We start from the raw sequence: 16,541 nt of genomic DNA on the forward strand, positions 1-16,541 counted from the left end.
ACAGTATTCAGCCTGTGACACAGGAGCGTCTCCCCTCCATAAAGATGAGGTCACACCAGTCTGCTGTTGCTGCATCTTTCACGTGAACAGCCCCGACTTATAAACTTAAAACTCAGGATCCCTTCAGCGATGGGGGTAAAGATTTGTGCAAGTTCAGGTAGGAGGAGGAACAGCCTTCAGCTGGATGAAGGCATCACCAGGAGGACTTCAGCTGCATCTACACTGAACGTCACGTTTCAATGTTAAGTCAATGGTACAGACGTGATCTTAGGTCCTGCGGCACGATTTGAGCGTTGGGCGTGGCACGAAGGTCTGGCAGCAGCGCAATGTAACCCTTGTTCTATCCTAGTCACTTTAACATTGGGAGTTGGGTCATCTAGACCCACTAGACAGAGCTCTGAACCTTTTTTCTTCAATGATTTGTGATCTTCACTGGTGTCCATGGATTACATGAAATCTTTCCAACTTTATCCACCTTTGTCATGGTAGGGAGAACACGTCAATGGAAGGGGGGGGGGGGTCATCTAAGATAGCACAAGGGTTAAGTGTCGCAGCGCATCCAGAGTTCAAAAGTTGGAACTTTGGCAAGGACGACGCATCACAACAACCAATCAGGGATTCAGCTTTGGGCCTATGATGTGTTCAATGATGCGATCAGCGAGTGTAGTCCAAATCCAACATCCGCACTGGAAAAGTCTCTGAATGATCTCATGAACCATGGAGACATGATTACCGAAGTCTTTGTAGAGCTCCTCAAAAAAATAAACCTGATCTCTCAACATCATCCATGTCTTCAATGGATTATAAATGAGATATGCAAAGACACTGCTCCATGTCGTAATAAGGCTAAAAACAATTGGCGGTCGCTCCTCTCACACACGTCTGGCTTATGAAGTCATTTTTGGTTACATTGAGCAGTGAGATGCTGCATGTCCACATAGAAGTGACCAAATGCAGCATAACCCTGAATTTCCACTGGTCTGTTTGTGGCACGTCCCCGTTGTGTTGCATCTCCATTGCCGTGCATCTGTGTTGCGTTGACACAGAAAAGCATCACACACATTGCCTCTTCTATGTATGCGTTCCGTGTTCGTCCCTCTACACCGCAACGCAAGCTTCACGCGTAGTTCTACTTCCGTTCACGCTGCGGTTTAAAAGCGAAAAAAAAAAAAAGCTGGGGAACTGGAAACAGGTCCAGGTTTCAAAATAAAACTTCTGTTGTACTTTCAAAATAAAACCTCATTAGACCTCATTTCATATTTACTGGGGATTACACCATCATGGAAGACAAAAGTTTAATTGTGGAGGTTCAAAAACATAACAATGTATGACACAAACATGTGTTTTACACCGACTCAGTCAGGATGGAGAGGGCATGGGGTTTGATCGTTAAAGTGTTGGATGAGCAGGACGATGAGGGAGCAGGACGAGCTGCTCCACACGGGGTGACAGGACAAACCACTCCTCAGGGATCCAGGGGGGACGGACCGGAGATGCAACAGAGTCAATTTCAATTAATTGACGGGTGTGAGACAGACTCCTCACGCCACAGAGATACACTGTAAACAGACCAGTGTAAATTCGGGGTAAGAGTCAAAGAAGCCCATTGACAAGAGCGAGTAAATAGCTGTAGGATGTTTTTCAGAAAACTGAGTGGTGCTTCTTACACCTGTCAGAGCTGAGAATGCAGCTCCAGGAATGAAGCAGCTCTTTATAGAGACAAACTAACCACATGGAGATGACTCCTAGCTTATGCGCTTTCTTTGCAGCTGGAGAAATAGTGACATTTTCTCTGTGATACAATGTTGTTTTGTTGATAAACTTGTCTTTAAAATAATGTCCTCGTCCTTAAAAAACGTTTTTCTGAAAGAAAAAAAGGGCTAAAAGATAGAAGACGCTTTGGACATACCATGTTGAGTCTAAGGTCTAAGGTTTGGAATCCAGACTAATGAAAACAAACATGTTCCAAAGCATGTTGGATTCATTTTTACACTGATGATATTCCATCTGGGCACACAGAGACGCGTTTCAGTTTTGGATGATGGAGCAACAGGCATACAAAAAAAGACTAAACCTAATCCCCTGCATAATGACAAAAATCAGAAGGAATGGGGTCTTTTTTTTTGCCAGAGTTGTTGTAAATAGAGTGCATAAGCGGGTGCAGAGGGAACTACAAATATGCACAGAGACACTCCTATTTGAGCTTTAATGCCCACAAATCAGGGCCAGAACTATATAAATAAACCAGGGAGACACATCTGTCTTTGAGACATTAATTAGTTTTTTTTAAAGGAATCATTTTCATAATTTATCGCCACTAGAACATGTTTCCTCTGTGGGTTAACCGATTAGAAAATGTGAAGGGAAAATAAATGTGAACACAGATGCCTGAAAGGAGAAAGATGAAACACCTGCTACACCTTCACTTTTAGCTTTCACTAAACCAAAAAATCTTTAAAAAAAATCAAACTGCTGCATTACTGCTGGGACTCTGAGATCCACAAACTCTGGTTTAATGGCCAATCGATAAGAACAAGCTCCATCTTTGCACAGAAGCCACTTTCACTGTAAAAGTGCTGCTTCTCTTCAATAGCCCTCCACCTCTGAGCCACTAATGCCTGGGATCAATCATTGCAGCCATATTCTGACCCATGCTAATATTTTAGCAGCCCTGATGCTGACACCCACACAGGCTCCCTTTGCTGCAATTATGCCTCCATGAGACACAGAAGTGAATCTGAAACACTATTGGTGCCACATATATGCAGTCAGACACTTGACCTTCATCATTTTCTCCCCCTGCTAACAATACTGCCTTGTACTTTACAACTGGTTGTCTATGCTGCTACATTGGTCACAAATGTGCATAAAACATTGTAAAGGTTTTTGACCGTAAAGGGAAAAAAATCATACAAAATTGTGGAAAAACAAATCCTTTTTTTTTTTAACCATGAATTCAAACCTTGAAGGTGAAGGAACATAAAAACAGTAAGTCTTGTGTACAGACAATACAGGGCCGGCCAAACCCTTAGAGGAGTTCATTGGTTTGTGCGATTGTGTGTGTGTGTGTTTGATGCATGTTTTGTTTCTCTGTGCACACTGGCAGCACTATCAGCTGCTTTAGCTGCTGCTGCATGATGAAGTCATTGTAGCCGTCGTTGCTGTCCTCCACCGGGGTAAGCTTGGCTGCTGCGTTTGCCGTTTCCAGAGGGGCCCCTCCCAGGCTGTTTTCCTGCATGGGCCACATTTCCTGCCAAGTGAGCGACGGGTGATGAGGAGGGTGACCACTGAACAGCGGTCTCTTCTGCCTGTAGTTAGCCCACACCTGCAGAATGGTCTCTTTGAAAGGCCGCGTGGTGAGGGTGTAGAGGATGGGGTTCAGGGCACTGTTGATGGGGAGAATGAATATTACGACCCACGAGCTGATGGTTCCTGTGCACCAAGAGGGTCAGAAAAAAGAGAAATACAGTCAACGAGATTAAGCTTTTAATATGTGAATGCTTGTGTAATACAATAATCAATGTTTGTGCTAAAAATAGGGATGTCCTACTCTGATCATGTGACTGAAAACTAGGCCTGATCATGTTGTACATCATGAACGGATCACGTCATTTTATTGCCATCAAGTGCAGGAAATACGGCACTAGTTTGAGCAGGAGGCGCACAAAACCAGCTCTGTAAAATTAGCCAGATATTCACAGATTTGGACTTCCAGGCTCTTTTAATAAATATTTGAAAACGGACAGCAAGTGACTACTGATCTGTCTTAATGCAAAAAACGACCTTCAAATGTATTTTTAAAAAAAATATCAGGTTTTTGCGTCTTTTTAATGAGAATGGCTCTCTCTGTGATGCCAACAAGCAGACGACAGTGAGACGGCTGCCAGGGGGCCGTCTACAAAGTGCAAGCTCAGGGAAAACGTGATGCAAAAAATTAACAATGTCTCAAAAACAACAGAAATAAATAAATGCTTACATTGATATGAGCTAGAAATCAATACTCATTATATTTATGCAACAACAACGATTTTAAAAGAAATTCATTAATTTTAAGAATTGTTAATGGAGATGAAATCGTATATGATCAAAAATGTTCAATAGTTCTGAAGATCCTAAAGCTTCAATCACCAAACTTTCCCCACTTGACTAATTATTAGCTATTTTTACTAGTTACTAGTTAACTATTCTTTCTAGTTGATAGTGGCATTATTTGTACTTGATTGTTCAAGTTACTTCACAGAAGTGCTGTGTTTCAGTGTTAAATGATAAAGGAAGGTTAATCAAATAAAAATTGGGGAAAACCTGGATGTGTTTATTACATTTGATCATTTTTTAAATGTTTTACAAAAGTATCTGATCGAATCTCAGTCCATCGAATCAGGCAGATTCTCAAAATCAAATGACTCGGAATCTGCTTGGGGCCAAAATCTTGATAGGGATATCGTTAATAAAAATAAAATGTTCATTTTCCGCAGACATGAAGACATTTCTTTATCTGTTTCTGTTGATGGAATGTTCTTGACATCTTAATAAAAGTCTCAGCTGTTGTGGTATCGTCTTGTAAATCTGGATGAAATGCTGCAGTGTTGGGATTCTATTACACCACATGAACCACTGAGTTCACAAGGGACATGCAGAGAAATGTTGGTCAACGACAGAATGAGTGGCTCAGGGACATGGGGGGTTAGTGACCCGTGTCAGAGTACTTTCTACCGTTCCAGGTGTTGAAGCTACTTCAACTGTTAGAACTGATTTAATCAAGTGTCAGTATGTTTACAGTTTACCCTCTTTGAGTCACCAGTGCTTTCACGACTGAAATCTGTGGACTGAGATGCAACCACTATCAAAGACCAGATTCTTCCCACATGGATCCTTCCTCTCCTAACAGACTCTCCGTCCGGGCCCTGTTTGCTGCAGCCAATTTCATGTCAGAGAAAACTCTGACATTTTATTAGCTTTGTCTTTTCTTCCGAGGCTGAGTCCCTGGAAGCGTGTTGCCTTGCTGTCCACCACACTGACAGTGAGCAGGCGCTCTTATCAGTCCCTTCCAGTGACAGCTGCTGTGGAAAAGCCTGCAAACACACGGTTTGGTTTTGGTCTCTTAAACATTAAACTTCAATAATGAGGACTTAAATCCTGAAGGGGGTGGTTGTATGGCAAACCTCTTTGTTGGTTTTAATCTCAGATTATCTTAATCCAGAGCTGCAGATGAAAAGAACTGATTAAAAAAAACTACATTTGTATACACCTTTCATGATGAAAGCCGTCATTAAAGCTCACGACCGTTTGTGTCTCAGAGACGGTTTGTCACTCGGTCAGAGTGTGAACAGACTGAGTGAACAGGTGTCAGTGACATATAATCTAATCGTCTTCTGTTTTAGTCATTCTGTGTTTCTGTGGAGCTTTTTCTTCTGCGCTGCAACCTAACACATTTTGTCACACAGTCTCATCCTCTTAACTCCAAAGCTCAGCCAAAATTAGATCAGTGAAATGTTGCATAGATTAGGCTAGAAAGGAAACAATGCAGATTCCCTGGTGCCCCATTTGTCAGCACAGACTTGACTCTGCTGAATACATTCCATTAGAGGCTTGTGTTGCTGTCTGTGAACTCAAACTCTACCACCAAAGGTAATAAAGAACAATAATGGTCATGTAGATTTCTGGTGGCTTTTGAGTCTATCCACAGACCTTATGCCAGATAATTTTCCAGGATGATAACTGTTCATGTGCATCGTCTGTTTGCCACAAACAAGACCTAATTCTTTAGAGGAACATCAAAAGTTCATTAGGGGAGCAAGTTCAGGTCGATGAGCATGCAATTCTCAGATGAGTTCTGCTTTAAAAGACGTAGCTTCTTGTCATACCGGGAATCTCCACCTGCAGCAGAGACAGGATCTTAAGGACAAAGATGGGGATCCAGCAGAGCGAATCGGTGATGACGATGGAGAAGAACCTCTTGGCGATGGTGACCTCTTTTTTAATGTGGTTGCTGAACTTGGTGGTCTGAGTTCCAGTTCTCTGAATGTTGTAAAACATGCTTGCATAAGAGAAGACGATGATGAGGAACGCCACCAGGTTCAGACCTGAAAAGAGGATTCTCCTTAGCTTTTATGACAACAAGTATAACTTGTGTTGAAAGGTATCCAAGGCAATCAGCATTTGATGAAACTTCAACTTCACAGAAGGTTTTAGAGTGAACATAAAGTAAATTTAAACACACAAATAATGGTGGAGGGTTTAGGTGCACACACTTTTCTCAATTAAGACAGTTTTTGGAAGGATGTGTATACATGTGTTGTTGCAACATGAATGCTCCTGTTCTGAGATGGAATGTGTGCTGCAGACTAAGCTGGGATACAGCTATAAAGTTGAGGGGCAGTTGAAAGTCCTCAGCATTAGAACAATTCCTCACCGAGAAAAATGACGATGGAGTAAACGTGAGCCCAGGGCGTCTCTGGCTGTTCAGAATGAAGAGGAAAACAAACTCCGTTTGTCCCATAGAAATTACGGAACAAGCCCTTACAAGCCAGCGGCAGGAAGGCTACTATTAGACCGAACACCCAAATGCTGGTCAGGATGGTGACAGTTCGCCGCCGACCAGGGGTCAAGTACTGGAAAGGGTAGACGATGCAGATGTACTTCTCCAGAGTGAGGTAAGTGAGGAGCAGCACAGACACTTCGGTGGACAGCATGGCCAAAGCGCCAATGATCTGACACTGGGTACTGTCCATCCAGGACTGGGCGTGCCTGTTGTACTCGCCTCGAAACTTTAGGTCATACGAACCAATCATGAAGAGGTAGACGCCCATGAGTCCATCTGCGCCTGAAAGAAGAAAGCTGTGTCTTAAAACTGGCACTGAGTATCTGACTAAACAGAGCAGCATCCTTTTCCAAGCAGCTTTTCTGTGATCAGATCAACCTCAGAGGTAGGGAAGGGACAGAGGCACATTTGACAGCTCTCCTTTAGATGTAGATGCTGTAGGTGCTCGTCCTCCAGTCTAAGGGATGCATAAAATGGATTGAGCTAAATTGTGTTCAGGATATTTGTGGCTCTGTGTGGGATAAGCAGGTGTATTTTCCTTGGCTTGAGCAGAATAATTCAGATCATCTCACTCAGGCAGATCTGAATGAGTCACTATACTGGTTCATTTCTACCTGAAGGTTTAAACTACATGCATTCAACGCCTCAACGTTGCAGAGCAGCACTTTGAAAAATATAAGACAAAGTCACTTCCAAAAAGAAGGCGTTGTCTAGACCCTCAAACTTCACCTCATATCTAGAACACAACCAACCAGATACTTTAACTTCATCTGTTAAATTGTCCAAAATTTCAATAACAAACTCATGTTAATATTGGACAAAGTCCTTTAAAAATAAGATCAGTTAAAGCCAAAGCACCTCCTCCTTGGAGAAGAGAGGAAACCAAAAGACTTAAGAGAATCATAGGGGTGCAGAACAAATTTCCACAAAACAAAACTAACAATTCTAATACAGTACAGCAACTTTATTAAACATGAAAAACAGGAATACTACCTAAAATTAATAGCAGACGGTTATTCTAAACCAAAGTTTATTTTTTCCACCATTGACCGACTAATCAATCCAATCTCTTCCAGTCCATGTTCTATTCTCAGCAGTTCAAAATGTGAAGAGTTAGGGTCCACTTCACTGATGAGATAAATAACATTGGATTTAATATCAAAGGCCACTAACAGTTCAGTCTGTTGTATTCCCTTTGGTATGTAAGAACGCACCAGAGAGTTTTGGCTTGATTGATGCTACAAAGCTTCGGAAAGTGATTTCCCAACTTCAACCTAAAACCTGTTCCCTGGATCCCATCCCCACCTCACTTTTTAAGTCCATGTGTTCATCCTGAGGAGGAGCTCCTGAACATTGTTAACCGCTCTCTTCAGACTGGGATTTTCTCCATGTCCGTAAAGACGGCTATGGTGAGACCCACTCTGAAGAAGAGCGGTTTAGATGATTCACATCTAGATATTTACTGATCAGTGTCAGACCTGCCATTTTAAGTAAAATTTTAGAAAAACTAGTTTTTATTTAATTCAATTATTTTATTGAAAAACATATTTTTTAGAAAAATATCAGTCTGGTTTGAAACCCAATCACTCCACAGAGAAGGCTCTGGTCAAGGTTATAAATGACTTCAGGTCCAGCACTGACAAAAAGAAAACATCAGTTTTAGTTTTGCTGGACCTGAATGCAGCCTTCCACACAGTTGACCGCTCCATTCTTTTAAACAGACTCCATGACATGGTTGGAATCACTGGAACGGTATGAGCCCTACCTCACAGGAAGAGATTTTATTTTCAGTGTAAATGATGCGTCATTTGGGAGGCACAGACTGACATGTCACAAGGTTCAGTCCGTGGCCCCACATGTTTTAACCTTTATATGCTTCTGCTTTGCTGATGTCATCAGGAGATACAGCATACACTTTTATAGTTATGCTGATGACATCCAGTTATATGTGGCTGTGTCTCCTGATGACTTGGGACAAATTGATGACCTTTTAAGTTGGGTTTTAGATATTTAAACATGGATAGGAGAGAACTTTTTAAAGCTCAATTAAGACAAAACAGACAAAACTCGGCTGCACGCCATTTAACTAGAACCTAAAAGAAGGAGCACATTACTCCATCTTTGAAATCTTTGCACTGGCTGCCAGTCAGCTTTAGGATCTATTTTAAGGTTCTTTTATTGGTTTATGAAAGCTTATATGGAATGGGTGCTTCATTTTTATCAGATTTACTTTTAGTTTATGATCCTGCCAGAGCCCTCAGGTCCTCTGGTGCAGGTCTGCTGCTGGTCCCAGAAGTAAAACCCACTGCGAGGCCTCATTTCAGCAATGACGGCCTCACCTGTGGAACAGTCTGCCTAAGGATGTGAGGGCTTCAATGTGGAACAAACACTTAAAGGAACAATCAGACAATGAAGAGATCACAAAATAAGTGAAATACTATAAAAAATAAATAAATAAAATTCCACAATGCACAACTCACAAATGAGAGAAGGAAAACTGAAAATACTTTTACATTAGTCCTACTCAGTTTGCATGCTGATAATCGGTCATCTGGAACTTTTTTATCAGACAGCTTTGCTTCCAAAAAGAGCTTCTATTGAGTGGAACAAACAAACAAGCATTTAGATGTAAATATTAAACACTGCAGTTATTTATTCCTACGGTTAACATTAACACAACTATAATTCAAAGGCTAGTCTGTCAACCACCCCTCCCCCCTAAGAAGGGCATCAAAGAGGGATTCGGTCCATGAGACAGGAGGCTGAGTGGCTCAGATGATGAGCACAAAGTAGGCACGGGCTACTTTATCACAGAAAACGATGAAGCAAGCTTCGAATGCAGGGGTGTCAAACTTCAGAAATCCTGTCTCATCTGCTGTTGATTACCTGGATCAGGTGTGTTTTAGCCAATAAGGAGCTTCAATAGCAGGTTGGTTAGAAAACATGCAGGACAGTGGCCATTGAGGTCTGGGAGGTATTCCAGAAATCAGGTTATGTGAGTTACCACGGTAAGTCTGAGGCTAAGGAAGTTGATAAGGAAGGAAGGAAGGAAGGAAGTTGAGCGTAATTACGCTAACTCATATCTGGTCTTTTGGAATCGACATACCCAGAGTAAGCAAGTTCAGACGGATTTCAGCCAGAGTTCAGAGTTAAAGTCAGGGTAGTTTAAACATGCTTCCTGGAATATCCCCCTGGAGTTTGACACCTGTGTAATGTCTTCATCCTGTCATATGTACGGTGGCCCTGAACAGCAAATCACAACTAGAAGTCACGAAATGCAAAAACATAGAAAATCACAGCAACATTTAAAACAGCAAACAAACAATAGAAAATCGTTACATTTTTAGAAATCAAAACAAAATAACAGAAACCAAAACACAATTACCGTAAAAAAAAAAAGAAACAAAGAAGTGTTTTGGAAAACAAACGTAATTTTTAGGAATCAAAACAAAGTGTTAAAAATTTTAGCAAAAAAGGAACTGGTAAAGGTATGTACTATGAAACATCCCTGATTGGACGATGACATGACGTTAAGCATGAAGCGATGCTGGATCTGCTCCATACTAATCATGAAACTTTTATTAGTATGCAGACATTGAAGACACTTTTATAAATCTAACATCAAAACTTAAACCTTATTATCCAATCAGTGATGGCCCAGACTATCTTTTCCAGTTTCTTATTGTGTTTCATTTTTAAACGTTTCATTTTGATTTCTGGAAATTACCTTTGTTTTCCAAAATATTTCCTTTCTATTTAGTTTCATTTTCTTGGATTTGTGTTTTGGCTTCTTGAATTGTGTTTTGATCTCTAAAATCCTTTTTTATTATTTGCTTTTCTTTTTTAATTGTTGCCTTCTTTATTATGTTTTTGCATTGAGTGATTTGTTGATGTAATTTGCTCTTCAGGGCCACACATCACATCTTCATACAGAATAAATCATTCTGTTATTTGGACACTTTTGTTGCCCTTGACAAATAAAAAGAGAAATCTTCTTCTGTCAAAGTCTCATTTTCATTGCACACTGATGCATTCTCTGCTGCTTCTCTGCTCCTCCTCTCAGTGATTCTCTCATCTGTCAACAAAGGTTCCCTGGAAATGTCTCCGTGCTTTATACCAGGACTGAAGCTGGAATCAGGCTGTAGGAACATGACAAGAACGGTAAGGCTTCACGTGACCGTTGGATGCTGCTCTGCTGGGATGTGGCACTTCTTTTGGTATTACAGCATACCAGAGTGTGCTTGACTCTGGTGAATACACAGATGTGTTTATAATTTGTACTGTCTCTGTTTTAATAAAGAGAGAAATGAAATGAAACCAAAATCTGATGCAGCATCATTGTGAAGATGGCATCTCGACACAGAAACCGATCAGAGAGGAGTCTTGATGTCTATGTGGGTCCTTCAACCGAATTCATAAACAGAGACTAAATTGAACCATCTTAAATCCTGCCACAGAATGGCGACCTGTGCAGGATGTCCCCTGTCTTCACCCACAAGTGGCTGGGATAGGCTCCAGCAGCCCTGTGACCCCGAAAGGGACAAAACGGAAGAAGATGAAGTCTTTATGTCTCATTGAGGGGTGTCAGGTGCTCTCATGTGTACGTCAGGGTGCTGCTCACCTCAATATTAATGTATTTATTTATATATTAATTTACATTCTAGCTGTTCTAGACATTTTTCTGCATTAACTTAGTTTATTTTATATTTTCCTATGTTAGCTGTTTTTATACTTTAACTGTTGTATTTTTTACTTCCACATTTTAGACTGTTTATGAGTGTCTTCTCACCCTTGGCTGGGGCGTTTGTTATCGGGCTCCCAGAGTTTTGGCCTGACCCGTTGGCCTGCTTTTTGGTAGATCCGAACATGTTTGAAAAGACACAGTGACGTTTGTCTTTAAGCTTTATTCCAGAGAAAGAGAGCTCTTTCAGAGGAAACACTTTGCAGATTCTGACCCCACTGATAAACTGACCCAGTCTTCTGACTACGCTGTGAAACTTTACTCAGTCATTTACACTGATTTACTGGCAGCAGTGAGGCATGCACTTTAAAATATCTTACTGTATATTAAAACTAAAGTGTCTTGCTGGGAAAATAAATGTACCCTTCACTGTTATTTTACTGTGCCTTGCTGTGTTTTATAATTATGGTGTATTACTGCCAGCATGCACTGTTGAACTTTTCACTGTAATTGTACTGTTATTTACTGGAAGCAGTTTCCCCACTAACGGCTGTGAGTTTTTTTAACGTTCATTGTTGCATTTTATATGTAACTACATTGCATTACAGTGAGAACTCTTTACTGTATTTATAGTAGAGTTCTCTGGAAACCAAAGGATAATATAGTTAAAGGTTTACTGTGGACATTGTGCTGTCTTCTGAACATGCTCAAAAACAACAGTGTAACAGTAATTTAGGAACAATATTCTACAGTTATCTGGACCTTTATTATGATGAGAGCAAAGTCAAAAACATCTTGAGCAACACTTAAAACTGAACAAATCGGACATTTTATTTTATGTAATGTCAATATTTGATATTTCACAACCCTATTTTTGAATTTTATAACAGTTTTTGTCAGAACATACAATTTTCAACATAACAGCAGATAACTCAGCACAAAGTAACAGTTGTCCACATTGTCTCTGTCAACAAAGTAAAATGGATTTGTATAACAGTTTATATAAAAACACTGGTGAGTCGAGAGTACAGTAAATAAAAATAAAAACTTGTTTTACTAAATGGGTGAGACTGCGTGTGCATAAGTTAGACTAAGTGCCAGTTGAAGTCAGTAAACCTCTAGTTGAGATTTCATTCCTGGATTAAGTGATGGTCCTTTCCCGCTCCTCTTGCTTGGAACTTCATCATTTCTTGATTTTGTTTACAGTTAATTTAAAGATGGGCTGTGAAAGAAAATGTAAGAAAAAATGAATGTAAACTAAAAATGCCCATTTTGGTTACAACATTAGTGTGAAATGACATACTAATTTGACAAAGACTTAGTTCAGTACAAAGTATTATTGATACATTATAGTAGATACACATCTGGCAAATGTAACATTCATCAGGTAGAAAAGGTGAATGTTTTGGAAAGGAAATGAGTTTTTAGAGCACTGCAACAGGCAGCTGGTAGGTTTATGGTTGATGCTCTGGTGTGAGAAGGGTCAGCGCTTCTTATCCCATTATTCAAGATCTGTCAAGAAAAGTCGGCCAAATCAAGCTGATGGTACTACATGGAAAAAGCTCCTCCCCTGAACACATTTAAAGGTGCACGCCGATTCAGAATTGATGCAGAGGATGTGAAAAAAAGTTTACAGACCCATTACAGAGGAGCTTCCTTCACACAGCACCTTCATTTCTGTGCTCACCATCCATCACTTGTTCTGTCATTGGATCTGTTAAACACACAGATTAGAAACTTCAGTTTAAGATGAATGACTAAACAAACAGAACTGCTTCTGATCACGTTTTTAGACTAATGATGGCGACACAGCTGAGCTTGACAGAGTGAAAAATGACTGTCTACTGGATTTTCAATGTTTGAACTGATGCAAATCCTGCAAAGTCTCATTAGTTATCTGGAATAAGGAGAAGTTTGACCAGCAGTTCCAACCAAAAAACCTCTAAACTGTTTAAGACAAATTGTCTTGGCATCTGGAACTGTCATGAGTTCTCAATGCATTTATTTATTTGGCATCCATATCTGCGAGGTTCATAATTAAACAATTTGGAAAATTCAATCAAACTCAAACATTTAAGTGAGAAATAATTTATCAAAACAAGAAAAAAACTGTCCTTTATTTGTGTCTAACAGTACCATCATAATTATTCACACAACTCTTTGTTTAATACAAGTAACAAAAACTGAAAAAAGTTCTCCAAAACCCCAAAACCCTGTCGATATATTTGAAGGTCTTCAAAGGCTTGATCAACACCTCTCCATGGAAAGAATTCCTCCATTATCATTTTTCCCTTTTCTTTACAAAACAACCCATCATTTCACACTTAGATGACTCAGATCAGAAATATCAAGAATAATAAACAGTACTCACGTCACAGTGAAGATGGGTGGAGGATGAGGTGTCTGGATCCAGCTGGAGTCTGAACGCTGGCTGAACAGAGGTCAGGTCCAGACCTGACACCTTTTGCATTTTACTTTAATGCAGTGTGAGGGAGCTGACTTCCACAGATTTACATATGCAAAAAACAACACTGACAAACCTTTTCAAAGGACGGAGTTGGTATGTTTTTAGGGTTTCCTGTGATGCTGTTGATTCCTAGTTTAAAACATTGATTTTTTGAATATACAAACAAAAAAAAACGATTTTTTTAAAAAATATTTATAACATGTACAAGGGGATGTGTGTGATGAGATGCTTTAGTCTACAGGAAAACCATTGCATGTGTGAAAAAACCCAAAATACTGTTGTTGCTATTTCAGATGAACTTGTTTGGGGAGGGTACACGATGGTTGGGGACTGAGATTTGTTCCAGCTCTAATGTTAATCTCTCACTCATCTTTGGAGCTGGGTTTCTGTGACTCCTTTCACTGCACAGCCTTTGGGAGTGTGTGGGTGTGAGCGACTGTATGTGAGTTTTCAACTGACCTTTGACCTCAATGACAAAGCAGAGCTGCAGTTCCAAGAAGCAATGCAATTCTCTTGTCATTTCAGCTCCACAGAACATTAGGTGAAAACTGAAAGCTGCTGGAGTTCTAACCAATGTACTTTTTTCTATTTTGTTCAGTTTAGAGACATAACTAAAGTATTTCAGTTCCCCAAACTGCCAAGTTTATTGGGTTGTTAGTTTGTTGAGGGGTTTAATAAGATTATGCAAAATGATCAGAGCAGAGACTGGTGTGAAAAGGAAATGAAAAAACATTTAAATATTAATGTGGAAGGGGATAATTTCATTACAGTTGCAATGTACTTACTGAATCCCAAATGAGTGCTACTGTGCCAGTTTAAATAAATGCTTCTTTTTTTAAGGTTTAGGACATGTATCCTCCTGAACATGACCCACATATCCTGTAAACAGGGTTGCATATATTTATTATCTTATGTACATGACTTGTTATGATTTTGGTGAATGATTCCAACAACTATAAACAGACTGTATTTACATATTTACACTCTGGCTGTAAGTACGTGATGAGCGGATGAGCGTCTTAATTTCCTTCGTAAAGGTAATGTATTTTAAAACAGGAGAGTTTTCATAAATCTGTCAGAAAAAGGAAACACATCCCAACTCAATCCCAGAGATCTGGCCTCTGTGCCCCCCCGCCCTCATTATCATGGAGTTGGACTCACAGCAGAGGGAGATGATGCACATGGCGTGGAGTTTGTTTTCAGAGCGGATGTAGGAGCGCATGCAGATGACGAAGATGTTGCCGAAGCAGGTTGTGGCAGAGACGACCCACACAAAGACCCTCAGGACAATGTTAGCCAGCAGGTTCTCAAAGGACGAGATGCCGTCAGTGTTGGGCTTGCAGCTGCGCACGTGAGGGGCGTAGCCACAGTACTGGAACTTCTTGAAGTAGCTGCAAAGCACATTGAGAAAGTAAAGTTAGGAAATTTACAACCAAGAGAAGAAGAGACTCATCCCTACAGATGGAAGGTATAAGCATGTGTACAGGTGAAGTTTGGAGTACTTATCAATTTCATAATTGATGAGGAAAAACAACTTGAAAAGGAAAAACATGGACCCTAGAAACAAGGGAAATATAGAAATGAACAAAATGACTGAAAGTAATACAGTTTCTATATTGAACACATTTAGCAAATATTTGTACTAAAGCAGAGAAGGCAAACAACAAGTTCAGTTTTGTTGAATCAGTGTGAAAAAGAAACAGTAAATTACTTTGGATCGATTCTGAAATAATGACATTTCCTTCAAAGAATGTTTCCTATAAGACCTTTAAAACCAAACAGAATACAATTTATGCAAATTAGAAGTGCGTGTAAACATAAAACAAAACTGTTGAAATTGAAAACAATATTTTAAATCCCATTTTTTTCAAATCAGTGAATCTCTCATTGCTAAACAGTAGACAGCAAGTTTTTCTGAGGAGTATTTTTGAGTCATCTATAAGATTAGTTCTATAGCATCAAGTCTTTAGTCCACTAATTCTAAGTAAAAATGCAAAGTGAGTTTGATTTCACACACCGATATGCACCAAACTTTGCTCTTAGATGATGCAAGTTTCTTGATGTCTTAAATGGTCTATTTCTCTAACATCTAATTACCTTGTGTTTTAGAACACCATTTTCCCAACATCACTGAAACTGGTTAAACCATTAATTCAAAGCTGATGATTTCTCTTTGATTCCAAACCAAAAGCCTGCTGGAAGAAAATGCTCTTTAGTTAATTATTCCATTAACATGAAATCAGTGGCCAACTCAAAAAGTCCAAACACAGGAAACCATCAGACTGTCTTTGTGCCACAAATAATGTATTTAAGGTTGGTCACGGAAAATTGGCACTCATGGATTGTAAAATGGGTGTTCCACAAGGCAGTATTCTGCCCCCCTGTTTTTATTGTACACTACATAAAATTCCTTTGGTTTGTAAATATGCAAGTTTCCATAAGGCTGAGAACCTTTATGACTTTACGCTTAGGCTGCTTACCTGCAGCTCTGCACGAGTAAAATTAAACCAGACTGAGCGCTGATCTGTATTTTAAAGTGTTCAACTATCATGGAGACGCTGACTCAAAAATGTGGTGTTTAAAGAATTAAATATATATGAACACCCACAAGTAAACACGTGATCCATCATCTTATTTCAAACTCTTTGGCTCTACAATGGTGTAGTCCACTATGAAGGAACCTGTGCAGAATTTTACACTCCAGAGGATGGAGGAGGTGGGGGTCACATTTAATCAGCCAGAGCAAAGATGGTTCTCCTTTGCACCTTTGTTCTGCAGAAATGGGATACTGTTGGTGTTGGTATTCCACATACCGGGAAGTTTGTAGTGCTTCTGAAGGTATGCATACAACA

The 16,541-nt window shown here is 39.9% G+C and overlaps 1 protein-coding gene across 1 annotated transcript in view; it reads right to left on the reverse strand.

Moving 5' to 3' along the window:
- Positions 1–2,298: 2,298 nt before the first annotated feature.
- Positions 2,299–16,541, reverse strand: part of rxfp1 (relaxin family peptide receptor 1) — a 159,205-nt gene continuing 144,962 nt past the window's right edge. The window contains exons 15-18 of the mRNA XM_011473132.4: positions 14,851–15,080; positions 6,413–6,823; positions 5,865–6,083; positions 2,299–3,432 (exon numbers count right to left, since the gene is read on the reverse strand). Coding sequence (XP_011471434.1) covers positions 3,029–3,432; positions 5,865–6,083; positions 6,413–6,823; positions 14,851–15,080 — 1,264 coding nt within the window. The 3' untranslated portion in view covers positions 2,299–3,028. The remainder of the gene's footprint in view (positions 3,433–5,864; positions 6,084–6,412; positions 6,824–14,850; positions 15,081–16,541) is intronic.

Source organism: Oryzias latipes, chromosome 10 (genome assembly GCF_053564925.1).
Source record: "Oryzias latipes strain Hd-rR chromosome 10, Olatipes_Hd-rR_3.1".
Taxonomy (NCBI): Eukaryota; Metazoa; Chordata; class Actinopteri; order Beloniformes; family Adrianichthyidae; genus Oryzias; species Oryzias latipes.